Source organism: Sitophilus oryzae, unplaced genomic scaffold, assembly GCF_002938485.1.
Source record: "Sitophilus oryzae breed Bouriz unplaced genomic scaffold, Soryzae_2.0 scaffold_85_pilon_pilon, whole genome shotgun sequence".
Taxonomy (NCBI): Eukaryota; Metazoa; Arthropoda; class Insecta; order Coleoptera; family Curculionidae; genus Sitophilus; species Sitophilus oryzae.
The window spans coordinates 1,462,420-1,489,956 of NW_022147483.1; the positions used below are offsets into that span (position 1 = coordinate 1,462,420).

Sequence of the window (27,537 nt, forward strand, 5' to 3'; positions counted from 1 at the left end):
TGTTACCTTTATTTGTAGGTATATACTGTTAAATAAGATGTTAAGTTTAATGAATATACCAAGTAATAATTTTCTACAATTTTTTTTCTCAAAAAAGAATCTTATTCAATAATTTAAATATAGACCAAGTTAATTGTCACTGAGAAACATGTTTTAGCTTTAAATCACTATCAAAATCACTTATCTTAGTGATTTTTTCTACATAAAATGTTTCTTTTTCTAGTGATTTTACTAGAATCCTCTGCTGAACGACAATGATGATTTAAAAAAATCGTTGTTATAATTTTTGAAAAATTAAAAAAAAAATATTTTTGTGTAAAGTTATATTGAGATCTTGCTCAAAAAATTGGTGCTAAATATTTTATTTTGTTGTTATAATTTAAGAATAATTCAAATTGTTATTAAATATGATGTATTGTTAAAAAGAATTAGACAATAATATTGTTAAAAATAAAGTTATATTTAGAAAAAAATTGTCGTTTTATTTAATACAATAAACTACATTTTTATTTATAATATTTTTATTACAAAACTTAAATAATTTCAAAGTTTATCTTTGTTAATCAATCAAATCTTTGTTAGGTTGCAGGACAAATAAAAGAATAAATATATTTATTTTCTCCAAATTTACCACTTTTTAAAATATTTACAATATTAAAGAGAGACCCTGTATATTTCTAAAAAAACACAGCAACTAACTACATCATCATAGTTTATAATAATTGACTCTTAAATTAAATAAATAAAAAAAGTATCTTGTTCTGTAGACGAAAATATCAACACAGACAATCGTCCAGGCAGGTATGGTACTTAATATCAAGAAATATACGCGTATTAAGATATTATCAGCTATCCGGAGGTACAACTTCAAATAAAACTTGAACCAAGTAAGTCAGCTTATCTGAAAATAAAATAATTTTATATATAAAATACATATAATCTACGAAAAACTTTTATAAATCATTTGTTTGTATTAAAAAATAGAGATAAATTATTTAAATTTATAAAAAAATGTATTATTTTTTTTAATACAAAATATATTAGTATTGTTTCACCCTGTATATACTTACTTAACAATCGTGTAGGTTTTGTCCTTTGTAGATACACCAATAATAGATTGGTACTCCTGAGAGTGTAAATAATAGTGCAAACAGGTACATAGGATCTGGATCTGTGAGGATCGGTGTCACACTAAGATATATGGCAACTAGTAATATGAAAATTGGAATCCAGAGAGGCACCTAGAATAGAAAAATCCAAAAATCAGATTTCAGGGGTTTCTTAAGGTAAACTACATATCACATACAAAGTGAATCTCAAATTAATGAAAGTATTTTAACTTATAGTATATTTCGATTTCAGAAAAGGCTTATGAGTTTGCTCAGTAAGAAATAAAATATTTTTTTAATACCTTATAAGGTCTAGGCACATCTTTTTTGGTTTTCCTCAATATCAACAAGGATACCATCGCTGTTCCATAGCTCATCCAGATCAGAAAACTGGCAAACTCAATCAACTGCACTATGTCTCCACTAATTATGAATAAAAATGCTACAAGTCCTTGAAATGCTACAGCGGGAGAGGGAGTGTGTCTTTGATAATGGACATAGGAGAAACTCTCCAACATGAATCCATCTTGCCCAGCAACATAACATAGCCTACCAAAAAAAAAGAGAAACGATTAAAAAAACTTTATATATAATAAACAAGTTTTTTTTAGTTCTATTGTAACACCAAATTGTACACTGAGAGCACAGCCAAAGGTACTTAAAGCTACACCCAGTGGTATTATAAAAGAAAATGGTCCTAATACTCGTTCACCGAATGTAACAGCCACGGCTTTGGCATCGACCATCTCTGGAATGGATAGCACTGTCATGTAAGCTATGTTCATAAACACATAGAGCAAGGTAACGATGGGAACACTAATAGCTATGCTCCTGGGAATATTCCTAAGAAAAAAAAACATTAATAAAAATATTAAAAAAAGATTACAAAATTAATAAAACGCTTCACTTCTTACAATTTCATATTTTAAGACATAATTAAATTAGAAACACGTTCTGATTTTTGAGACTTTTTGAAAAAATTCAACTATATTTTTATTATTTTTTTATTTTTCTCTGAAACGGTATGGAAATTTGAAAAGGTATAAACGGGATTAGCTATTATTTTAAAAGAAGCAAAAAGTTTTTTGAAGAATTCAAGTCTTATATTATTATTAGAATAGTCATTGTAAATTTATTTTATTACAGCATATCATAATTTCTTATTATATGAGACGCGTTTTTTTGTGTATGAACTCTTATATAAATACTTACACTTCTGGTCTCTTTATTTCTTCAGTTACCACTGTTACAGTACACCTAAAAGAATTCTTATTTTAGTAAACAATTATACAAATTAATTATTTTTGTATAAATATAAGCAATACATTTATGGATATATCTATTGCAAACAAGCATTTTGGCTGAATATCGATAAAACAACAGTTAAAATAACATATAATTTATTATATTTATTAAATATTTATTGGTTTGTTTTTAAATAATACCGTATAATCGAAAATAAAACGGCGGCTAGTTGGCTTGGAAATGACAATCGATGACAGTCCCCATATAATTTTACATAATATAAAATGACTGTGATCTTCATTTCATAACTATCGCTGACGCCGTTTTTTTTTCTTTTCGATCATATTGTAGTATCTATATAGTTTTTATTAGGAGTAAAATAATACTCTTTGTGGCGAGACTATACTATACGTTTGACATTACAGGCAAGGTACAAAAAGTACATTTTTACTCCGAATAGAACATGCAATTTTTTTCAAACGTCACAAAAAAGTTTTAAATAATTTTAAAATTCGCAAATAATATAAATAGTAATACAATGTGATTGAAAAAAAAAACGGCGTCATCGATGGCTATGAAATGAAGATCGCTGTTATTTTATATGCAAATTATATCGATGTTAATTTCCAAGTCAACTGGACTCCGTTTTTTTTTATTTTACGGTATCTTGTAAGTAATTATGCCTATATCGAACAACAATGGGTACATTCGTTGAATTTGACACTTAATGTCAGTTTAATGATATATTTTTGTACTTGTGCTTAGGCGTAAAAGCGTTTTACTTATATTCCTAAGCGTTAAAATGACGTTTTTATATTGTCAATCACGTCACAAAAATAAATGTTTTTGTAACGTTTGAAAAAAAGATATTTTTTTAAATATTGTACAGGGTGTTTTATAAAAAATAGTAAAAAAATAAATCTCATATTAATAAAAATAAAAATTTCTTTTTGTAGAATGTTAGCTGTTTTTTTCTTTGAACGATAATAACTTGTTATTGTTTATTTACCAGCCGTCGTAAGCCCACAGCCCGCTATAAAAGCTAAAGCGACATCTTTCGGTCTAAAGCTTGTACCTTCGAACCCTTTGAACAGGTTCTCCGTCCTGCCACACCACAGCTCATAGATTCCCCGAATATGACAACCAAACAGGCCAAACTTTGAAGGAACCGAATACATTCTGAATTATCACGTAGAGTTTGACACTTCTTACGTTAATGTACGTCATAACACCTAAAATGTTGTAAATACAGTTAGTAGAAATAAAAAAAAAATAAATTAAAATGACAGACTATAACTAGGTTTTTAGTTACCTAAAGCTACGATTGCTATTGATTTTATTGCTTTTTCACTTGTATATGGATCATCTATTGATAGTGCATCCATAATAGGTTGACACAAGTACTCCGAAAAAGTTAATATGATGACTGCAATCTCAGCTGGTCGTATTATCACCTAAAATAGAATAAATATTTCAATTCAACTTCTTATAGACAACCCTGTATATTTGCGATTAATATGTAGGTACGTTTTTGTGTTGGGTATATTTGACGTTTTCCAGTATTTTTTGAACAAAGTATTTCTAACAACAAGAAAGTAGACTACTCTGTATAGTAAACATTATCTTTGATTTTATTTTACTTATTAGATTTATAATAGTCTCTAGACAAAAAAGCGAATGAAATTGACTCATCAATACGCATCATGGACGCAAAACCCTTCTAAGGCATTGCAAAGGCAGTCACAAGAGTGGTCACCATCGCAGTGGAACAGGCCAAAAATCAAACCAAATCTAATCTATAATATCTAAGAACGCTTACCACCATGAGCCAGGAATACAGGAACGCAGGCAACGCACCCCAAAATTTGTGCAGCGGTCCAAAAGAATCCATGAAATAGGCAAACTCCGCGCCTGACCGTGGAACCACTGTGCCAAGTTCGGCAAAAGCTAAAGCACCTAGAAATAAAAGTACCTTAATACACAGCGTATATGTATTTAGAAGACTCTCAGAGAAATAAATGAATCTAGAGAGGTTTTAGAATATTTCTTGATATCTATGTTTAGATATTTTTCTGGAAATACACTGATTTTATGTTATTTCTGACAAATTATTTACCTAATAAAGAAACAATGCCGCATACTGTCCATACTACTATGCACATTCCCACTGATCCGCTGTATTTTAAGGCTGATGCGGGTGATACGAATATTCCAGAGCCGATCATGACAGCTAGAATCAAGTTGATAGCTGAGAAAAGTCCCAGCTCTCTCTTGAGTCCCACTTGTTTTGATTTTGTTGCATCTTGCTCCACTGTATTATTATCTAAAAAAAATAGGATTTTTTAGATGGCTATCATCAAACAAAGAAAATAAAGTCCTCCTACTGGGTGCCAGCCAAACAGGTAAAACCAAAAAGCCTCAAACTTTCTGTATGATTATTTTTAATTTGTTTTTAATGTTTATGTATGTTATGCTTATTTCTGTTATGTTCTTTAAAAGCAAAGCAGCGATTGCCATACATTACTAACATCTACAGATACATGAGCAATACATTTATTTTTATTAGATTGTATTAAAAAAGCTTCTTTAATTTTCCTTTTATAGTCTATCGCTTCTTTCATTATAATTTTGGTGTTGTTAGATTTGTGAAAATCGTGCTTCCTTAAATAATCTTTATGTTCTTTAATTAAGGGTCTAGATGTTTCACCAATGTAAAATTTATCGCATTCACATGATATTTTGTATATTACATTTTTTGTTTGTTGGTCTGTATTCATTGGTTTAGTGTGTGATAAAATATGGATCTAAGTGTATTTTGTGTTTTGGACGATGTTTGTATGTTATATTGTTTTCCTATCCTTCTTATTTTTTCCGAAACGCCTCGTATATAATATGGAATTGTAAGTTGTATATACTGTGTATTGTTATCATTGTGTCTATGATTTGGGGTTTGTATTTCGTTTAATGTTTTGCCAGTAAAAGATGGTGATAAGTCATTTTTTATTATTGTATTTTTTAAGTTTATATCTCTGTTTAGTAAATAATTGTCGTCTGAACATATTATTTTTACCCTATCATAAAAAAAAAACTAAAATAATAAACTTTTATAACACCTTTTTTTACACTTATACTGTGATTAGATGTGAAATTTATATTTCATCTAAATGAACACCTAAGTAGATTAAAGCTAAGAAACAACACCGAATCCAGATTCTGTGGGGAAAATGGGGAAAACACCAAAACACCTGATCACTGAGGGTGCCAACCATTCGTGCCATAATATCAGCAATTTTTAAAATGGTGAAAAATTTAAAAAGGCCCTTTATCTCGGTTCCCAGTGAGAATATCGAGAAGCGGTATGTGTCATTAAACATATCTTAAAAACCGAGTCAATAACATCAATTTCGGTTTTGCTCTACCTAGTCAGGAAATAGTAATAATAATTTTCTCTGTTAAAATAGATCATTTTCGACCAGCCTGTATATACCAGTCTAGAAAATTATGTGATAAACGACAGATATGTCTGCTTGTAAAAATAGGTGTTTTTTAATTAATACATATATTCATAATCAAGATCATAAGTGGTCATGTGTGCACCCGAAAAATAAATTAAAAACAAAATTATATCTCTCAAGTCACGAGAAAATATAATAACAAATTATCAGAATTTTTTTTTTTGTAAATGACTCTAATAAATTTTAGTCCGTCTACTGTCAAAAATTTATCGAAAAGGATATTAAACACTCGCATTATGTAAACAAACAATTAATAAATAATTATTTTTACTAAAAATGTGACAATTTCTATGTGCTAGATCATGATTAATTAGAGTATTATCAAAATATGGTATTAGATTTAATTTAGCCAGTAATTAATAAAATATTATCTTTATTTTTTCAATTTAATATAGTACTTAGATGTGTTCAAATAAAATAATTAAATTAGATTTACTTTTAGTTTAATTTTTATTGTTTGTTATTATTATTCTCGATCAAGACTAACATTGTTTTTATTTTCTGAAAGCACCAATGAAAATATTGAAAAGTTTAAAAACAATCTCGGTACTCAAACAGTATCAAGGAAGTCTTTGCGACAGAGTGCGATAAAGATCCTGAAACAGCGTAGCACACGAAGAACCGCCATCGCCACCTTAAAATTTTGATGTACTTTAAAGTTAAATATATTTTGTTGGTGTAGTTGAGGCAGTGATGCCGCTTGATGGGGCTTGATGGGGCTTCTTGGATACCACTTATTTTAGTAGATAGAGACGCTGGAGCGGCATATTTCCATGGCCAGCTCGATCATCGGATACAATATGCCTGGGTTTTAATTTATGGGGTCGAATCATGAACGAAACATGGATAGATAGGAATTAAACGGTATTAAAATGAAATAAAAATATATGTTTTGATATTTTGTTTAAATCGCGTAACCCAAACCAGAGTTATCCTTATTTTAATAAGGGTAAATTTAATCTTCCCCCACCACTTTATTTTATGAGATGACTGCAAAAATTGCAAATTTCTCGATGATTACAATAGTAATATTTAAAATACCTGTTTACCTGCATATTTTTGAGAAAAACCCTGTTTTCTGATTAGCTATTAGAGAAACGCCCCCTAGCGGGCGTTTTTCGAACTTGAAAATAATTTCCAGCGATTTCTCTTGGTTGATTTACTTATTAGAATTTTTTTCCCAAAGCTATATGATAACTAGTTTCTGAGATACAGCCGGCGCCATTCTTAGTTGGCCACCCGGTACAATTACATGAATCATAAACACGGTTTCTTATTATTAGGAAAAAAAATCATGATGTATTGGGTGTTTTCTATCCCGCAAAAGAGGCGCCATCCAGTTTTATGAAAAAATAACATACAAACCACCTAAAAATAACTCTAGACAATTATTTAGTGTAACTATATAACAATTTATCTAATTGAGTAAATAATCTAATAATTTCTTAAGTAGGTTGTAATAGCCCGGCAAGTCGCTATAATGTTAAACATTTCCGTTTTTCAATAGACACACTAGTAAGTACCTACCTATAAAGTCATCCATAATATTGTTATACAGGGCAGTGGCGGATACAGGGGGAGGGCCCATGGGGCCCAGGCCCCCACTAAAGTCTGTGAATTGTGTAAAATATCAGGCTTTTGCGTTAAAAATGGCGCCCTAAAAAGCATATTCTACATTGCTTTTTATTTTGAGCCCCCCTAAAATAAATTCCTGTATCCGCTTCTGATACAGGGTTCGGCAATATTGCGTCGGGCATCTGTAGTATCTGTAGCTGCTAGAATAAAAAACTTGGGAATTTTTGTTTAACACCCTTAAATAACACCCTGTATATAATTTTTATAAACATAAAATAAGTTTTCTTTATTTTTGTAAATGGAACACCCTGTATAAATATATATATATATATATATATATATATATATATATATATATATATATATATATATATATATATATATATATATATATATATATATATATATATATATATATATATATATATATATATATATATATATATATATATATTTTTTTTTTTTACTAGATAGAGAATTAAAAAATGATCATTTTTTGTATTTAGAGTATTTCAAAATTTTTAATGGTTTCGCAAATATACGCAGTATTATTTCATATAGCTCTTTTAACTGTAAAATACGAGAGAAAAATCATTGAGTGTGGCTTTGATAAAAATTTACTGTGGTAATAAATGCCATATGAAATATTAAACCGTGAATATCTGCGAAACCGTTAAAATTTTTGAAATACTCTAAATACAAAAAATTTTCATTTTTTAATTTTCCATCTATTGAAAAAATAATATACAGGGTGTTCCATTTAAAAAAAACCAAAGAAAAATTATTTTATATTTTAGAAAGTTTGGCGTAGAATTTTGTACATCCTGTATCATTTACGATTACCAAATTTATAGCAAAGTAACTACATACCATCTAAAGTAAATACCTAATATAGTTTTGATTTCAGGACAGTTCTTGTATTTTTAATATATTTTTTAAGAAAGACTGAAAAATATATGTTTTATTTATTTATTAATATCTCTGAAACTATCGTAATAAATTTACTCATATCTTAGGATTATGTAAAGTGATCTGGAAGGAAGCCAAAAATGCAATAATACACAGGGTATTTCATTTAAAAAAAAATCATCCCGATCCACTGACGCTTATTTTTGAGACACCCAATAGAAGTTAAAATATTTTCCTGAAATACATCCTAGTACATACTTTAGGTCTGCACTTTTAAACAAAATTCCCAATTTTTTTTATTTTAGGAGCTACAGATGTCCGACGCATTATTGTCACCCTGTATAAACCTATTTACAATAAATAATAGTTTTTAATTAATTTAATGTTAATTAAATATACATATCATAGACTCGTGACGATAATGAAAGCAAAATTAATTTAAATTGTCTATAAAAAAATGTGCAAAACAAATATTATTTAAAAATTTAATTCCCAAGAAATATTTCATAATATTGATATATTACGTAAAATAGCATGTCCCCTTTAAATACACATATGACATATGACTATCAATATGTAAACATCATTATAATAGTATTTTTTTATCTGGCACGAATTGATGGTATGCCGAATATTTATAAACTTAATAAAATGTTTTATGTAATAATAATTACACTAGAAAAATAATTACGTTTTAATCTATGTAATATAAATATTTCTGTAAATTTTCATTCAACATTAATAATAAATATCCAACGGAGACCATTTTGTAATGTATTTTACTAATAAAACAAATCTGCCTAACGGATAAAAAATATTTAACGTTTCAGGAGGAGATATTTCCTCCCTTCATCTGAACCAAAAAAAAAACAGAAAGAACAAAGAAAAAACTATTTAAAAATCTAAATACAACTATTCAAGAACGCTTAAAAAAGATAAAGTGGTATACAGGGTGTCAAAAAAATAGTGTATCTAACTTTATATAGTGAGTGATTCTAGAGATAAAAATGTAACAGAAAATTTCTATGAACAAATATCCTAAAATGAAAATGCTTCCCGATGAAGTTACAGCCATCGAGAGGTTAAATAAAAATAAGATGTTTTGTTTATTTTTTTTTGCCCCAATGGCCAGTGGCTTTTTTGACTCGCACTCAGGGGATCGATTTGGTGTCGAATCAAAATAATTCACCTAAATTTTTAGCTCTTTAACGATGCGTACAACTTATCTTAGATAGGAACTATCGGAAACAAGAAATAGCCATCTTGTCTGATAGTCAAGCAGCGTTAAAAGCGATCAACTCAGTATCAATCAATTCGAAATTGGTCAAAGAATGCATAGAGAAGCTGAATAAATTAGGCAAAGAAAACAAAGTCCTCCTACTCTGGGTGCCTGCTCACCAAGGGATAGAAGGCAATGAAAAAGCAAATAATCTAGCTAGGAAAGGAGCGAACACTCCACTAACTGGACCAGAACCGTTCTGCTTTCCAAGTGGTAACCAACTCAAGGCGGAACTCAAGAACTTGGAAGATTCCATCCGCAACCTGGAATGGAAATCTTGCAACGGTCTAAGACACTCGAAGAAGTTTCTGAGGGCTTATGATCAAGAAAAAATCACAGATCTTCCTGGGTTTAAGTAAGAACAATCTTCGGATTGTCACGGGGTTTTAACAGGACACTGTCTCCTCAATGAACACCTCAGTAGATTGAAACTAAGAAGAAACGGCGAATGCAGATTCTGTGGGGAAGATGGGGAAACACCAGTACACCTCATCACTGAGTGCGCCGAGACGACAACCATTCGTGCCATGAATTTTGGTACGACTGATATTGGAGATGGAGAACTACCTTCTATAAAACCGTCCCAGATACTGGTTTTTGTCAAAGCCCTGGGACTGTATGATGAGTTATGACTCAAGAAAGGGGGACACAATGGATCTGTAAGGTCGCAGTGATTAACCCCCCTCCCACTCATTCTAAATTCTAAAAAAATTCTAGCTCTTTAACTCAAACGGTTTTCAAGATTTTCAAAAAAACTGTTTTTCCAATTTTATTTTTTATAGTAAAATTCAAAATTAATTAATGATGATTTTTTTTCTAATTCTTAGAAGTCTAAGACATGAAAAAATAATATGATAATGATTCTTAAACGAAAAGCCGATTTTTAACGGAGGAAAGAAAATTAAAATCTTCATTTTTTTAACCTTTGTGAAATATGTCACCCACTAAAAATCGTCAGAAAGTGTCTTTTATACTCCTTTACGCTCAGGAATTTTTTAGAATTTTTTAGAATTTTTTGAAGTGGTGGAACAATATGAAAAAAATTAAAAACTCATTTTTTCTAAAATTTTCTGTTTTAACTAACTTATATTTTTGTTTAGTTTAAAATAAATAAAGTTTATTATAAAAAAATGAGCTCGAGAAGATTTTAGAAAAAAAAATGTTTACTATAGTAAAATACCATTGACAAATTAGTCTCAGTTGGATCAAAGCAGTGGTATTTACAATAAAAAATACTTTTTTAATTTGTAGATTTTCTCTTGGTGGCGAAAAACCCAGAAGTCTTTTCAAGAAATGAACTCGCGACAAAGGTACAGTCATTATTAACTCTGATTTATTTTAATATAATAAATGACATTTTTTAAACGGTAAATTTATTTAATGACAGAAATATTAAAAAAAATCTATTACCTGCCATGGTTTCGTTAAACACTTCTTTTCAAAAAATCCAAAACAATAACACTTGAAAATATTTTTAAAAAAATTAATTAAACTTGAATGAATCAAAACTACATCTTAGACAAAGATGACGAAAAAAATAGCGTCACTTGGCACAAGGGTTATCCGTTCTTCTACGAATCCACGATAATACAGAAAGCACAGAGAGCTAGCTACAAATACATCTATGCTCTTATTTTGCAATTAAGATAAGAAAGACTGGAGTAATTTGGGAGATTTCTAAACGTAGCCCGGTTTAAGCATCAATTTTCGGCATTGTTACACTTAATTGGACCGATTCTGCTTGGTTTAAAGGTCTAGCAATCGACTGGCACACTAAAAGCACAATATTTGCAGTTTTTGAACGATGTTGTTTGGATATAAACAAATAATTATTGTGCTTAATCGTTTTAAACGTTGTCTGTTATCGGTCGATGATGGATTTCCATTGAGCGATATCAAAATCAAATAAATATTACAAATTAATTACTGTTTATCATTTATTTGTTGTAAGTAAAATTTTAACCGGAGAAAATGAAGAGGCAAAAATTTATGCTAATTTGTTTTGTTTACAGGGTGATGCAAATTTTTAATAATTAGAAAATAATACGGTGTCGTTAATTATTCATTAATATACAGGGTGATTTTTTGCTTAAATTTTGATACCCATTGGATTTTTCTGGAGTTTTCTTTGTTGTAAATTTAATCTAGTACCTATGTTCCCATATTATCAAGATGTATTATGTTTTTTAACTAAAAATTAAAATAAAACAAAAAAAAATACAACATTTTCAATTTTTTTGGCGATAAAACTTTATAGTCGTGTTCCTGGGATCGAAATATACCACCCCTAAAAATATTTGCACTAAGATTCACCCTGTATAATACAAAAAAAGAGAGCGTGCTAATTCGAACCCTTGAAAAAAATATAAATTCTAAATTTAGGTCGCCCCTGTATATACCAAGCAACAGTTTGTATATCAAGTTTTGAAATGAACCATTTAAAATACCGTATGATCGAATAAAAACGGCGTCAGCGATGGCTATGAAATGAAGATCGCTGTCATTTTATATGTAAAATTATATGGGAAATGTCATCGACCGTCATTTCCAAGCCAACTGGACGCCATTTTTTTTCGATCATACGGTACATGAATAACTTGCAATTTTACTATAAAATTCTGTATAATATTTAAGAAAAGCACAATAAACTTATTAAAAAAAGCATTAAATACTAAAAAATTAAAGTATCTTTAAAATAAGTGTCTATACACATTATATTTTGACAAATAATTAAATATAGAATTAAAAAAAAATCTAATTATTTTTAAAAATTATGGTTAATAGTACATTTTTTATATAATAGATGGCTCTGTATAAACACTGTCTTGGATCAAAAAATTGCAGATTTCTTTAAATTAAAATTAAGTACTTTGACAATTGTCTCATAGATGACAGTAACAGTAAAAAAAATTACAGTATTCTTTTATATTTACATTGAACTAGTGTCTATTAGATGTCAGCACGTGTCATATTTTTTACAGATTTCAATAATTAGAAAGGTTAATAATTCTCTAATAGATGTATATACATGTTATGAAAAAGATAACTACATTTTTCTAATTTGACTATTGACAAAGAGATGGCGTTCTACAATTTTTTTAGTACGAGAATTTGCCACAAATGCTAAATGGCGCTAAAAACAGTTTCTGGCGGGATAATAAAAATTCAAACGAAAAATACTATTTCTTTAACCAAAATATAATTTTTAAAGACTATTGAATAAAAAAGTACAGATTATGAAGCAAGAGTCTTTTAGAAAATTGATTAACTAAATATAAGTGAATTCTATTAACAAGTTCGAGTATATATCGATGATTTTTCACGAATACATCTCTATTAATTTTCGTAACCTACCTTTTTTAACCTCGAAAACTTGTTTACAAAATTAAAAACGCCAATTCTTGAAAGAAAATTAATTTTAAAATGAACAATGGCCCTCGTTTACAAACTATTGGACACTATCAAGCTCACCGGACATCCCCAAACCAACTTTGCCTGCGGCATGTCAGAAGATGACCAAATTTTCATTTTATCTGAAGCCGGAGTTTACATCGTAACTTTAAAACCGAATTTAAATAGCAACTTCGCACAATTCTCCTGCAAAAAGTCCTTCTTTAAATGCTCCGATTATTCGTTATGCGACAACGTCGATTTGAATTTTAACGATTTCTTCTACGAACTTCCAAGAGAGATGCTTTATGAAAGTATCGCCCGTATAGAATTATCAGCAAATTTAATAAGGTCTACCCCTGTCGAGCCCCATGTAACTGAAGCACACTGGTCTGGTTTAAGTATTTCAGGCGAACCGAATTGTTTTCTTGGCATTCTAACAAATTTATACAGTTTAGAAATATACTTACGAACAGTTAACGAAACTAACTTAACCGAGTACTGTGTGGTTTTGAATCTAACCAAAGAATTAATAGAAATAAGAAGAGGACATTTTGTTTACAGCAATAAACTGCCCCCAATACAGAAATATAATGAATTTAAGAAAAGGATTGAGTTTATAGCTCCTATAGGTAAAAATAACTAATAGTAAATTTACTTTTCTTATACTTTCTAATGTTTTTATGCAGCGTTCTGTTGGAGTCACAGTTTTTTATCTAATTCAAAGTCATGCAGTATAATATTTATCGCTCATTTGCATGGATTTGTGAGCATTTTGAGGATTTTTAATTTAGAACATGATGAAACAGTGGCTAAATATGAATTTTTGGGTCGATTTGCTACAAATTTAGGAGATATATCAACTCTATACTGGCACCAAACTAGTGCTTATGGTAAGAACTTTAAAATTAAGTTTTAAAACCTTAAAAAAAGTTATTTTAGATGGAGCACTATGCTTAGGTGATAGAGATGGTAAAGTATCGATTGTTCATGTCGCAGACATAGATAAAAATGACTGTATATTTGAGAATGAAGTTGAATTTTGCAAAGAAAAGGATCACAGTGTAGATAAAATAACTGTTATGAATTTCGAAGGGTATACGGTCTTGATAGCTGTAAAACAATGCTATTTATTTTTTTATGCGTTGAATGAGAATGGGAAACTCATAGATGTAGCTGTACATAATGTAAATAACTTATATATTACAGGTAAAAAAAAGTATATTAATGAAAATGTATGAAATATGTCTATTAATGGTTTTAGGATTGTCTCATAGGAAAAATAAATTGAAGGTACTGACTTTTACAGGCATTTTCAAGCATTTAACTATAAGTGTACATTTTAACAAAATTTATGTTGTTGACAAAGAGATTCAAATGAAACTGGATACCGCTGGTAAGTGTGTTTAAACTTGATTTAAGTATTATAAAGTGTTTAAAATTATCAAAAAAAACCTGAAAGGGTTCTTTTTTGAAATACTGTGATACCTATTGTAAAGTAGTAATTATTATTCTGTGATACCTATTGTAAAGTAGTTTAAACTTGATTTAAGTATTATAAAGTGTTTAAAATTATCAAAAAAAACCTGAAAGGGTTCTTTTTTGAAATACTGTGATACCTATTGTAAAGTAGTTATTATTCCTTTTAAGGTTTTAGGACTCATGGCTTTATTGAATCAAAAAATAACGTTATAACTGGAGTTCTCCTGAGTCCATACAGGTTTTCAAATTCAATAGATTCAAAACAGCCAGATAGTTTCCATATTTTCCAGAATACACAACTGAATCCTCTAAAATTACTCTGGGAAAATGAGAGTGAATCCTTAACCAATCATTGGGATTGTTTAGAAACACTTAGGTAAGTCTTTGAAGAATATATAGTTGTTCTCGCGCAAATATATTTCTACTTGCTAAAACAATCTGTACAAGTAACAGTAGGTATTTTAATCTCTAGAAATCTTACGCGAGAAGAACTATACATAAATAAAATAAAAATAATTGATATATTATCAAATTCTAGGATGGTTTGTTTAAAAGAACAAAGGTTTCCCTGGTTAGGCATAGACCCAGATCTCAACTATGACACTTTATCACTTCACAAACTCAAAACTTTGAGACTGATCGCTCAAATGTCTGAAACGGTTTTTTCAGTGGTCAAGGAAGTTAGAAGTTATGATATTAAACCATACATTTTAATACATTATTTGGTTGATATTAAACTGATTACTAAAAGACTAAATAAATTGTTTAGTCAGATGAATTCGGGAAAAAAACTCAGTGATTTTCAGATGAGAAGCATTGAACTACAGGTCAGTAATAAATATATTGGTGTTAAATTTATTTCATATGTTTTTTTAGTTGTTCTTCTTGAAGGAAACTGTACTAAATGGGATATTAGCCAAAGCTGAGATAGGTGAAAATTTTATAAAGGATATATCACATGTTTTGAGTATAGGCAATGAGATAGAGTTTCCTGATATGGTGCCATGCCAGTTTTGTGGTGAAAAGGTAAGCTTTATGTTATATAACTATATTATTTCTATGTTGTGATGCGTACCATCAGTTTTACAAGTGTATGCATACACATTACTACTACATTTTACTTTTTTTTTCATAGTATATAAGTAAAATTTTCGAATCCTACTTATCGCCAAATATATCATTTTATGGCCAAATAATCCTAGATTTTATCGCCTATAACATAAGCATGGTAAAATAATCCTACATTTTATGACAGAATGGTACATTTTATCGCCTAATACAGCATTTTATGACCAAATCATCCTACATTTAATCGTAGAATTCTACTTTTTATCGCCAAAATACACCATTTTATGTATTTGGCCATAAAATGCTGTATTTTGCATAATACAGCATTTTTTGTACTAATACAGCATTTTATGGTGAAATAATCCTACACTTTATCGCCAAATGCAGCATTTTATAAACAAATGATCCTACATTTTATCGCTGAATCCTACATTTTATACCCGAATCCTACATTTTATCGCCTAATACATTAGCATGGTAAATAATGGTGAATGTATGGCAGAATTGTACATTTTATCGCATAATACAGAATTATATGGCCAAATAATCCTACATTTTATCGCAAAATTGTACATTTTATCGCCGAATACAGCAATTTATGACCAAATAATCCTACATTTCGTCGCAACATTCTAATTTTCATCGCCAAATACAGCATTTTATGGTCAAATAATCCAAAATTTTAACGCCGAATCACTGCGACATTATTTGAGAGGTTGTACTAGGCAAATACACTCAAGATGGTTTGCTACTGTCTTCCTTGAGGTGACAACCCGATAGTCGTTTTAATTAGATAAATGTTGATACTTAAATAAATAAAGAAGACAGACAGGGCCAAGGCCTGCCTTTTATCGCCAAATCCTACATTCTATCGCCAAATCCTACATGCTATCGCCCAATCCTACATTCTATCGCCGAATCCTACATTATATCGCCGAATCCAACCTTCTACCGACGAATCCAACATTCTATCGCCAAATCCTACATTCTATCGCCGAATCCTACATGCTATCGCCGAATACTACATTCTATCGCCGAACCCAACATTCTATCACCGAATCGTACATTTTATCGCCAAATCCTACATGATATCGCCCAATCCTACATTCTATCGCTCAATCCAACATTCTATCGCAGAATCGTACATTTTATCGCCGAATCGTACATTTTATCGCCGAATCGTACATTTTATCGCCAAATCTTACATCTTATCGCCTAATACATCAGCATGGTAAAATAATCCTACCTTTTATGGTAGAATTGTACACTTTATCACCTAATACAGCATTTTATGGCCAAATAATCCTACATTCTATCGCCAAATCCTACATTTTATTGCCAAATTCTATTTTTTTGTTTAACGAATATATCTTCATGAATCTTTTTTCTATCAAAACGAACAATTTTAGTTAATAGGTCCTACATGCGTTCCACCTCACGCTGACTCCCGATGTTGCTTTACAATGCACCAAATTTTCGTGACGCCCACTCACAGATGCAACAACTGTGACTCTGTGGTTCACAAAGAGGCCCTCCTAGAATTAACGCGGCCCTTGTGTCCTTATTGTGACATACCCCTGCAAAAAATTACTCTAGCTAGCCCTATGAAGAAGTGTATCGAAGAACTGGAGGAAACTTTTGAGGTTAGGTCAGAGTGTATGTCCGATTGTATGAAGGAAAAGTTAGAATTAGAGGATATAGAGGAGAATGACGTTGAATTATTGGTGGTTAGTGATGATGAAGAGGAAACCGTGGAGGACGCTTTGAAGGAAATGTATTTTAGAGTGTCTAAGTTAAATTTTGAAAATGATGAAAATGATACTATTAAATCTGAGAATTCGAAGACATAGATTATACCAATCCAATACAATGGTTAGTTCAATATGTGATATTTTGTTTTAACGTTTTTTTTTGTAAAATAAAATAACATAGGATATAAATAAAACCCATATTTTAGTATATTTTTTCTTTAATTTTATTATTTAATAAATACAACACAAAAATAATAATAAAAAAGGACTAAAAATATAATGGCAGTCTTGTTTATAACGTGGGTCAAGCCCAACGCGCGAATTTTTTTTTGAAATGTAATATACAGGGTATTTTTTCTTCCTAAATGCGATACAAATCAACTATAGTCCGTCCAGTGAGAGAATATTTGATTTTGATAAATGTCACTGAAAAAATTACAGGTAAAAAAATTAAATATGATAAACAATTATTAGTGTCATCTTTCACTGGATATACTATACATGGTAAGAGACGTAATTAAGAGGAAATTTGTAAATATACAGCATATTTCATAGAGACAAAATAATAATGTAAAAAAACTATAAAGTAGCCTCAATTTTAAATCAATTTTATAACAAAAATTAAGACGTTTTATAACAATAAACAATTTGAAAGATCTTTTTAAATATAATTTCTTTAATCATATATAAATCAGTAGATTTAAAATATTTTGGCCTCTATGTACATATTATTTCGTTTATAACTAGTCTTATCTATAGTTCTTATCGTGTAACTTTTCTTAATATGACAGAAAACAATCTGTTAATGCAATCAAAATTTGTATTTTTAATTTTAATTATTTAAGTAACTTAATACCGTATGATCGAAAAAAAAACGGCGTCCAGTTGGCTGGGAAATGACGATCGATGACATTTCCCATATAAAATGGCAGCGATCTTCATTTCGTAGCCATCGCTGACGCCGTTTTCTTTTCGATCATACGGTAAAAACTAAATGCCATACTAGAAGCTCTACTAACCTGTGGACGTAGTTTTTTAATGTTTTCAAAACGTAAAAACCTACCCCACAAAAATAGAGTTTTTTACACGTAAAAAAACTATTTTTTACACGTAAAAAATAGATTTTAACGCATGAAAATCTAGAATTTTTAAACGTAAATGGTTTTTAAACATAATAAACAAGATTTTTACACCTAAAAAATTTGAATTTTTACAACTAAAGAACTAGATTTTTTTACACGTAGAAAATAGACCTTTCACGCTAAATAGCTTTTTTACACGTAGTAAACTGGCTTATATGATAAGGTTAGTAACGCGAAAAGAACTATATATTACCAGTATTCTTTAAAATCTATGATGTCAAGTTAGTGTCAAAAAAATATACAGGGTGGTCCGAACTGTATTCCGGATGCTTTGGCAGCGTATTCTGCAGATAAAAATGAGTAATAAAGTTCGTATAAATGTATGTCCTAAAATGCTTAGTTTCGGACATACAGGGTGTAGAAGTTTCATTTTTATTTCGATTTTTTCCCTATTAGAAACTATTTAGTCAACATGTTTAATTTATGTCAATGATGACAGGTATTGAAAATTTTGAAAAGAGACATTTTTTATTTAAAAAAAGTCGTAAATGTATATTTTTTTTTACTCAGTAATTTTATACAGGCATGGACGAAAAGTTATTACTCTTCAAACCAGTTAAAAAATATGTAGGTGGCGCCCTCTACAAGAATGAGTCATATTGACATGAAAATCAAATTTCCCATGTCAAAAAACTCCCAGACACCAATTTTCATCCAAATATTGACGTTACTTCATAAATTATTTGGAAAAAATCGAAATAAAAATGGAACTTCCACACCCTGTATCTCCGAAATTAAGCATTTTAGGACATACATTTATACGACCTTTTTTACTTATTTTAATCTGCAGAATATGCTGCCGAAGTTTTCGGAATACAGTTTGAAATTCAAATATATTTTCATAGAAAAAAATCAACATTACCTAAAGATTTTTGATTTTTTTTTTGTTCACCGTGTTCACAACTACGCCGGTTGTTCCATCTTGTGTTCAATCAGTTCAATCTCTTCTTTAAATCCATTCTCGGTTTTCTTGAGATGTTTTTTCGCGTGAGACAACATGGTGGATCTGGTAACGAAGGTTTTCCCGCAGGTTTCGCAGGGATAGGGCCGTTCACCGGTGTGATGTCGCCTGTGATTGGCCATGGGAGTGAATTGCGTGAAGGTCTTGCCACAAACGTCACACCTGATCGGCAAAAAAGAAAAAAAAACACTTTTTCTTATTTGAATTCTACAAAATATCTTATCTATACAGAAGCAAATATATTCATCACAAAATAAGTTAAGTATATTGTCAATTTTACAATTTGTAGACAAATGTAAAGTAAACAAACAAAAGAGAATACAAAACAAGTATACAAATTACATTGTCAGTCTTAGTGTTTAAAATAAACATGTATAAATGTTTACAATGTCAAAGAATAAAAAAATAAAAATAAGATTCAAAAATATTTAGTAAGTTTATAGAAAATATAGTAATAGCAAATATTAGACCAGTGTTGACAAGATCGAATTCGACTATCAAAATATAAATCATTTACGGCGTAGAAAGCCTTGTCTAGTAAATAAGATTTCAATGCTTTGCGAAAAGAAGAAAATTATATTATGGATTTGATTTCAAATGGCAGGTGATTGTGCATTTTTTTTCAAGTTGTATAATATTGAACTTTTAACTAACTCTGAGCGTGGGGTAGGTAGATAAAGATCTTGCTCCGCGTTCCTGAGTGGATAAGTGTGAGATGGCCTTTCTTGAGAACCAGATACATGCTTACGTATTAGGCAAACGGATTCAAATATAAATAAGGAAGGAAGAGTTAATATTTTTAATTTTTTAAAAAAGTCCTGGCAATGAGTTCTGCTGTTTAGTCCCAGTGAATATCGAACAGCTCTCTTTTGGAGCTTGAAAATGCGGCCAAATTGAGTCGCACAACACGTACACCAGAATGGAAGGGCATATCTGAGGTGCGACTCAAAAGGTGCATAATATAATTTATTACAGCTGTAGTAAAATGAGTAACCAATTGTGAAAATTAAAGATCCAGCCCTATATGCAACATTATAGCCTTATATGAATATATAGTTTTCTGTGATTGTTTTATGATTAAATAATTACCCGTAAGGCCTTTCTCCAGTGTGCGATCTCCTATGACATTTCAACGCATCCCTTCTAGCAAAAGCCTTGCCACACATCTCGCAAACGTACGATTTTTCGCCTGTGTGCATTGTGAGGTGAATTTTCAGATCGACCCTCGTTAAAAAACCCTTTCCACAAACCTATTTAAAAACAAGAATTAATAAAAAAATATTTACACTTTTTTTTATATAGATTACCTCACACATGAACGGTTTTTCACCGGTGTGTATCCTAGAGTGAGTCTGTAGGTAACTCTTTGACACAAACCTTTTCTGGCATATTTTACAGGAATATTTCCTATTATCCACTCCTGTATGTGTTTTTTCGTGTGCCCTACATAAAGCTAAACAAAAAAAATTGAAGAATATTTATCTAGATTTTAATAATAATTTTTACCTTTGGTAATGAACCCTCTACCACAAATTCCACATAGATACGGTTTAACTCCTAAATGCCTGTTGGTATGGTCTAGTAGAGACTGTTTTGTTTTGAAGTTTTGACCGCAAGTAGTGCAGGGATACGGTTTTAAATCTGAATGAACCTAAAAAATAAATAAAAAAATAATTATTGAAATAAACAATAATATAAAAGCTTATAGAAGGAAAACAACAATATAAATACACAGTATTTGGTATCTATTACTTACCCTCTGATGTACCATAAGATAACTTTTACACTGAAACCCTTTTCCACAAGTTGGACACGAAAAATCATATTGACCTAAAAGAAATATAGATTTTTTTAAATTACAACCAACTTAACCTCCTTAATTTTTTTGTATTCAAAGATAGAATAAAATTAATAATAAAAAAAACATACCAGTGTGTTTAGCTTCGTGTTGTGCCAACCCTATTTTCGACCTGAAGGCTTTTTCACAGCTTTTACACTTGAACGGTCTTTCCCCTGTATGTTTCTTCATGTGTTGTGACAGTTTGTAATTTGTGGAGTAGCATTTTCCGCACTGTTCACATACTTTGCCGATTTTCTTGATTTTAGGCATGTCGTTTTCGGGTAATTCTGGCACGTACGGGACGTCCAGGCTATTGCTGTCCTCATTAGGCCAACTAAATACCAAGAAAAATATTTGAAAATGTTTTCTAGATTGTTGGAGGCATAATTATAAGAACTGTTGAAAATATTAAAATAAAAAAACATCTAACTTAAATATTTTATTCCTATCAAACATCGTTTTCAACAAAAAAGCGACGATGCCAAATTTCTGCGGATTGCGTTAGATCTACGGCTTGTGTTTGTAAACGAGGTATGTTATTATTGTTATTAATGTTTTTTGGTACCTATAGAAAATGCATATTAAATATATGTGTAGGTCATTTTAGTTAAAATACATAGATTATACCTTTTAAATTATTTTTAATTTTCTAGTTAAATTAAATTAAATTTTATTAGGGAAGTAACTCTGACAACGCTGCTTCAGGGACACTGGTTTTAATAACGAATAGTAAAAGTTTGATGGATTCATTCAAGTTATGTTTAACAGTGTTGCCGCGGGATGCTTGCGAACTTTTGTGTTTTTCAAGGAATGTTTAGTTTATGTCAGTGCTTAGTTTGCAAAAAGGTGGACTATTCTAGTCTCAAATTGATATTTCGGCGGTAAGTTACGTTACGTATTTTTTAGTTTTAACAGTGGTGTACCTAATTTAAGTTTTAAGTAGGTTATTACATAAAAACATTATTAAAAATAAAATTATAGCTATATGATTTTTATGAACTTCACATCTCGAATAATAATTATCTATTATACATATTATTGCAAAATTTAAATTAAAATGACTCTTTATGATTGTTGATAAAAAAAACCTGCACGCCGCTGTAGACCGAAAAGACACAAATGCACACAAAACTCAACAGCGTTGTCATATTTATGCACCCATCTCTTTTTAACTTATATAAAAGTGTAAAAGCATATATGATTATAAACAGGTGGTGTTTTTTTTACTAAAAAAAATTGATATATGTTTTAAGTTTAGCCCAAATAAATGTTTTCTGAGGCTCATTCAGACTTGTTTGTGTAAGGATTACATTAAGGGTTAATATTATTCTTGAAAAATGTTTGTTTTTTATGTGTTGGCTCAGAATCTGGTCACTTTATACACAAATTTTATAAATAAACAATTAAAATATAAATAAAAAAACATTCTAACCTTTTAACCCTATCCAAGTACACTTCATCGGCATTTTCTTCAAGGACATTATCTGCATCATTACTTTTCGAATTGTCTTCATTACTAGAGCTCACTCTACAGTTTTCTTCGATTTTTCTAGTAACCTCTATGTCCTGCTCCTGTACTAAACCATATTTGAAGAGATGGCTTTGACAGTGAACCTCCCAAGCAGCTCTATTAGCATAAGACTTCCCACAAATGTTACAAGAGTAGAAATCTGCAGGCAAATTGTCTAAATCTGTAAAAAAAATTAAAGTAAAACCTTTCAATAAAAAGGTAAAGAAAATAGTATAACGCTATCCCTGTACTATCCATATTTTTTTCAGCAGCGTATCTGATTTTTTTGTTATTAAATAATTGTTATAACATAATAAATATATTTTTTTAAGGGTTAAACAATATATTACCTTGATGATGATGGTCAATAGCGTCACTATCCAGCACATTACTGACTTCCTGATCAGCTAAAATATTAGTGTTACTATCACTTTCATCTTGCTGGTGCAGATGATCTATTTGACTATCGCTAGAGTAGGATATTATCCTGTTTAAGTGTGTATCAACTTCAACACCTACAAATTCAGAGAATAAATAAATATTACAAATTTCTAAAACACTTTAAATATAGTGAAAACAATAAAAATTGGTGTACCCGTCATCAAAATATTTGACGTACGCACGTCGCAATGTTGCCACGGCTATTTTTTTAGATGTAAGGTTTCGACATCTTTGATGACGTGGACGTCAATTTTTATTGGTCCCTCTATACATACCTAAACTATTGTCACTTAAATTTGAGTCGACTACTATATTTTTGGAATTTGAATAATCCAACGTATCTTCATCTTTAGAATAGTCATTTTCTTGCCCTTGTGACATGTGCTTCATCTATATCACAAATATTTAATCTTAATAAATTAATAAGTCTTTTTTTTATGAATCTTACATTATCAGTGTATATGTTGTTTGGTCCAGCCATCGAGAGATGGTTTATAAATTTAAAATCTTGATGGATCCTGAATTGTGAATCGTTCAACAGTTGTTGCTGCATCAAACTTAAATTTACCTCGTTGAAACGCTGATCGTTATGGGTCGGCATTACAGATAAGTTTTCCTGGCCACTGTGTATACTTTGGTTTGATAAATCTTGTCCTGGAATTATACATTTTTAAAATTTGTAAAAAAAATCTCAAGGAGAAGTATAGTTTGTATTGAAATGAAATTTTGGATTTTTTAAAAATATATCTAGTTCTACAGGGTGTCCCCAAAAAAAATTAAACTTGAAAGTTGTGTTTTTTGTACTGAAACACCCTATATATTAATTGATTTTCGGATTCTAAAAAAAAATAAAGGTGAGTTTCATTAGAGAAGCATATGACTAAAATGTAAGGTTTTTGACATATATTTAACATTTTCTAAAAATGAAGAAGAAATTTTAAATTTCAATAAAAGCTACCTAAGTTGGAATTTACCCAGTATAGTTTAATTTGTAGTTAAAATATTAATTGCGCTTTAAATTAAATTAAAACTTCACCAGAAAGTTTATACAGGGTGATACAAAATTAATATTGAACATTAGCCACTTTTAAAAACAAGTTACTGCTTTATTTTAAATGGAACATCCAGTATAGTATTCCGGTATTCAATGGAGAATTTATGTCTCCTCAAAATGCTACAATATGATCGAAAAAAAAACGGCGTCAGCGATGGCTATGAAATAAAGACCGCTGTCACTTTATATGTAAAATAATGTGGGGAATGTCACTGATGTTCATTTCCAAGCCAACTGGACAACGTTTTTTTTTTCAATCATACGGTATTGTCTACTCCTCAGACAAAGATTTTCTATTATATGATATTTTTTTTATATGGTATTTTCATTTTTATGATTTAGGGTTAGTAGATCCTTATTATTTGATAAAATCTATGTAGGTGTCTGTGATATACCTAATATTACCTCAATATAGCTGTCAAAATAATGCATTAGTGTTTTTCTTTCATAGAATTCAAAAATCAATTAATACATAGGGTGTTCCATTACAAAAACACAACTGATTAAATAATAAGTACCTATCTACTGAGATTAAATCATAAAAACTAAAATATCTAGGAAAATCTTTGTCTGGGGGGTAGGCAACCTTAATAGTATTTTGAAGAGATATGAATTCTCCATTGAATATCGGAATAATATACTGGGTGTTCCATTTAAAATAAAGGAGTAACTTGCTTTTAGAAGTGGCCAATGTTTAATATTAATTTTGTCTCACCCTGTATAATTTTTCAGGGCCATATTTTAATTTGGTTGAACCTTTGGGTTGAACATACAATGGTTATTTTAACTAAATATCAGATTATACAGGGCAAATTACAATTTATTTAGCTGTTATTGAAATTTAAAATTTATACTTTGCTTTCACAAAATGTGAAATATGCCATAAACCTTAAATTTTAGTCTTATGCTTCTCTAATGAAACTCGACCTTTATTTTTTTCTAGAAATCAATAAATATATAGGGTATTCCATTATAAAAAACACAACTTTGGTATGAAACTTTTTTGGAGGGACATCCAGTAAAACCCTATATATTTAAAAATTGTCCAAATTAATCTACATATACTCACAAAATTTCATTTCAATACAAACTATCGTTCTCCTTGGAAGCCCTGCATTGTATATACATATGTAAAAGAAACAATTATTTACCTGGTAAATCGTGATTGTTTAATTCTAAATTCTCTAAAGGATGAGCAGCATTTAAATCGTGGTGGCTATGCAAAATAATAGCATAATTCTCAGCATTCTCTCTATGTCCCAACTGAGAAATATCTATGTTAGGAACGTCTTGTAAACTGTCTGTTAGTATTTGGTGATGAGGAACTACAAAAAAAACTCAAAATCGACCAAATTCAATGAGGTATATCTTGAAATTACTTTGAACAATTAGTCCGTTAGAGTCTATTGAAACCACGCACTGTTCTTGAGGACTTTGGCTAGTTTCATGGACAGTGTCTTTAAACTGCTTATACAGTTCAACTAGGATTTGTTCAGTCCTGAACGATTTGTCCTTAAAGTCCCAGAACATCTCTAATTTGTACAAACAATTTTCGCAAATGATTTTCGGCAATTCGTCCTGCTGGTGTACCTTTAAATCAGGAAAGAATTTGTTTATTTATATCTAAAAATGGTGAATAAGGTTTTAAGCTACCTGAATTTGAAGACAATTATCTATTTTTTTACTTAATTGTCTTATAGGGCCGTCCCCCTCGAAAATATGCATGGAGAGCATTAGTTCTGTTTTCGTGGCGCATAAACGGCACAATTCGTGAAATTTTGAGTTTTGCAAAAGGGAACTTGCGGCCATTATTAAAAACTTTAATTATTTTATTCTAGTCTTCCCGTAATACCCATCCAGCCCTAATCACATAATAAGAAATACTAATTTTATCACTAGAAAATATCGTTTTAAATTTAAATAAATGTTTAAGTTTAGTTTATAAACAAAATTTATTATGAAAAATATATTTCTTTACTGCCATTCAGTCATTAAATGACAAGTGACAGATTTGACAAGAATCACAGATGACAATGACAAGAATGTCATTTTGTATTTATTATTTATTTAGATAGTTAGGCAACGTAAACAGAGACCTAAAATACAATCTTCTAAATTGTTTTTATTTATTTTAAATTTTATTTAGAGTATTATAAAATTAAATTTATACAAAACACAAATGTCTACATATGGACGAAGATGACGAAGAAATTGTTGAAGGCACTCCTGTCAAACACAGAAGGAAAAGACGAAAAAAATCGAAAAAGTTGAAAGAAAACGAAGATTTATGTGATAGGTTTTCAAACTTATCCTTTGAGAATGTGCCTCAAGGAAATAGTTTATCTTCTGCACTATCAAATGTTCAAAATATAAACAATGGCCAGTTTAATTCATATAAATTAGATGAAAATGTACCTACACCAATAAAAACTGAACAAGTACAGTACCAGAGCACACCAAAACAATCCAAAAAGTTAAATGAAATTAATTCAGAAGATTTATGTGATAAGTTTGCAAAAACATCCTCTGTATTATCAAATGCTCAAAACATAAACAAAGACCAGTTTAAATCATATAAATTAGAGGAAAATATACCTGTACTAGAAAATGAAGAAGTACAGTCATCAAATTATTGTGGTATAGCTGATCCTTTATATACTATTCCTAGAAACTGTTATACTCACTATGTGTTCTATTTAATCGAAGAAATTCTGAAATATAGTCCAAACAAGTTCCCAAGAAACTGCCATGTACATCTAATAGGAACTTATCAATATTGTAGCAGTTTAAATGAACATTTTCTATTAAGTTTTGAAGTGGTTTATGGGCAAAACAGCAAAATTAAGTTGGATTTTGATCAAGTAGAAACAATTCCAATTGAAGATGATCAAGTTCTCATATTTGGTACCTTAAACTTTGATCAAAGCGTTCATTTTATCCAAGTACATTTTTATCAATCAAATACAGTGAATAATCACAAAAATTATTCGGATCACATGAGACGCTTGAGAGATATCATTCCCTTGGAGAACACAGAAATTATTTCAGTATCAGATAAAGAATTATCATTTGGAAATGAAACATGTCCTAATAATACACCTATGTTGACTGATAATGTTACTGATTCAATGTTATGTAACTATAGCATCAAAATTGAACCTACACTATCAAAAAATGAACAAGAACAGCCATTAAGTTATTGTGGTATAGCAGATCCTTTATATACTATTCCTAGAAACTGTTATACTCACTATGTGTTCTATTTA

General features: G+C 30.0%; 2 protein-coding genes and 1 pseudogene across 3 annotated transcripts; 1 reads left to right on the forward strand and 2 right to left on the reverse strand.

Moving 5' to 3' along the window:
* Positions 1 to 549: 549 nt before the first annotated feature.
* Positions 550 to 11,493, reverse strand: LOC115890173 (annotated as a pseudogene).
* A 1,488-nt stretch (positions 11,494 to 12,981) lies between these two features.
* LOC115890073 lies at positions 12,982 to 17,531 on the forward strand. The gene is made up of 8 exons (XM_030910197.1): positions 12,982 to 13,654; positions 13,712 to 13,915; positions 13,965 to 14,231; positions 14,287 to 14,418; positions 14,673 to 14,880; positions 15,043 to 15,331; positions 15,381 to 15,530; positions 16,982 to 17,531. Exons 1-8 carry the CDS (start codon positions 13,063 to 13,065, stop codon positions 17,420 to 17,422), a joined length of 2,283 nt encoding a protein of 760 aa, XP_030766057.1. The 5' UTR covers positions 12,982 to 13,062; the 3' UTR covers positions 17,423 to 17,531.
* An 18-nt stretch (positions 17,532 to 17,549) lies between these two features.
* Positions 17,550 to 26,253, reverse strand: LOC115890074 (zinc finger protein 260-like). 2 transcript variants are annotated; one of them, XM_030910199.1, is made up of 14 exons: positions 25,925 to 26,253; positions 25,651 to 25,861; positions 25,423 to 25,596; positions 23,666 to 23,871; positions 23,493 to 23,607; positions 23,127 to 23,291; positions 22,699 to 22,957; positions 21,356 to 21,600; positions 21,183 to 21,256; positions 20,933 to 21,077; positions 20,734 to 20,879; positions 20,516 to 20,676; positions 19,328 to 19,588; positions 17,550 to 17,749 (listed from the first exon to the last, which is right to left on the reverse strand). In XM_030910199.1, exons 1-13 carry the CDS (start codon positions 26,078 to 26,080, stop codon positions 19,369 to 19,371), a joined length of 2,277 nt encoding a protein of 758 aa, XP_030766059.1. In that variant the 5' UTR covers positions 26,081 to 26,253; the 3' UTR covers positions 17,550 to 17,749; positions 19,328 to 19,368. The 2 variants fall into 2 exon arrangements, with proteins under 2 accessions (XP_030766059.1, XP_030766060.1); XM_030910200.1 differs by lacking the exon at positions 17,550 to 17,749 and having other exon boundaries at positions 19,327 to 19,588.
* Positions 26,254 to 27,537: the final 1,284 nt, after the last annotated feature.

Bases quoted from the DNA above. Each gene is read 5' to 3' on its own strand.
- LOC115890074 (XM_030910199.1), bottom strand. From the start codon at position 26,080: ATGGCCGCAAGTTCCCTTTTGCAAAACTCAAAATTTCACGAATTGTGC. The intron at 25,862-25,924 runs GTAGCTTAAAAC...CCTGATTTAAAG, and splicing joins ATAATTGTCTTCAAATTCAG to GTACACCAGCAGGACGAATT. The intron at 22,958-23,126 runs GTAATATATTGT...TTTTTTTTACAG, and splicing joins TATTGACCATCATCATCAAG to ATTTAGACAATTTGCCTGCA.
- LOC115890073 (XM_030910197.1), top strand. From the start codon at position 13,063: ATGGCCCTCGTTTACAAACTATTGGACACTATCAAGCTCACCGGACAT. The intron at 14,232-14,286 runs GTAAAAAAAAGT...TAATGGTTTTAG, and splicing joins AAATAACTTATATATTACAG to GATTGTCTCATAGGAAAAAT. The intron at 15,332-15,380 runs GTCAGTAATAAA...ATGTTTTTTTAG, and splicing joins TGAGAAGCATTGAACTACAG to TTGTTCTTCTTGAAGGAAAC.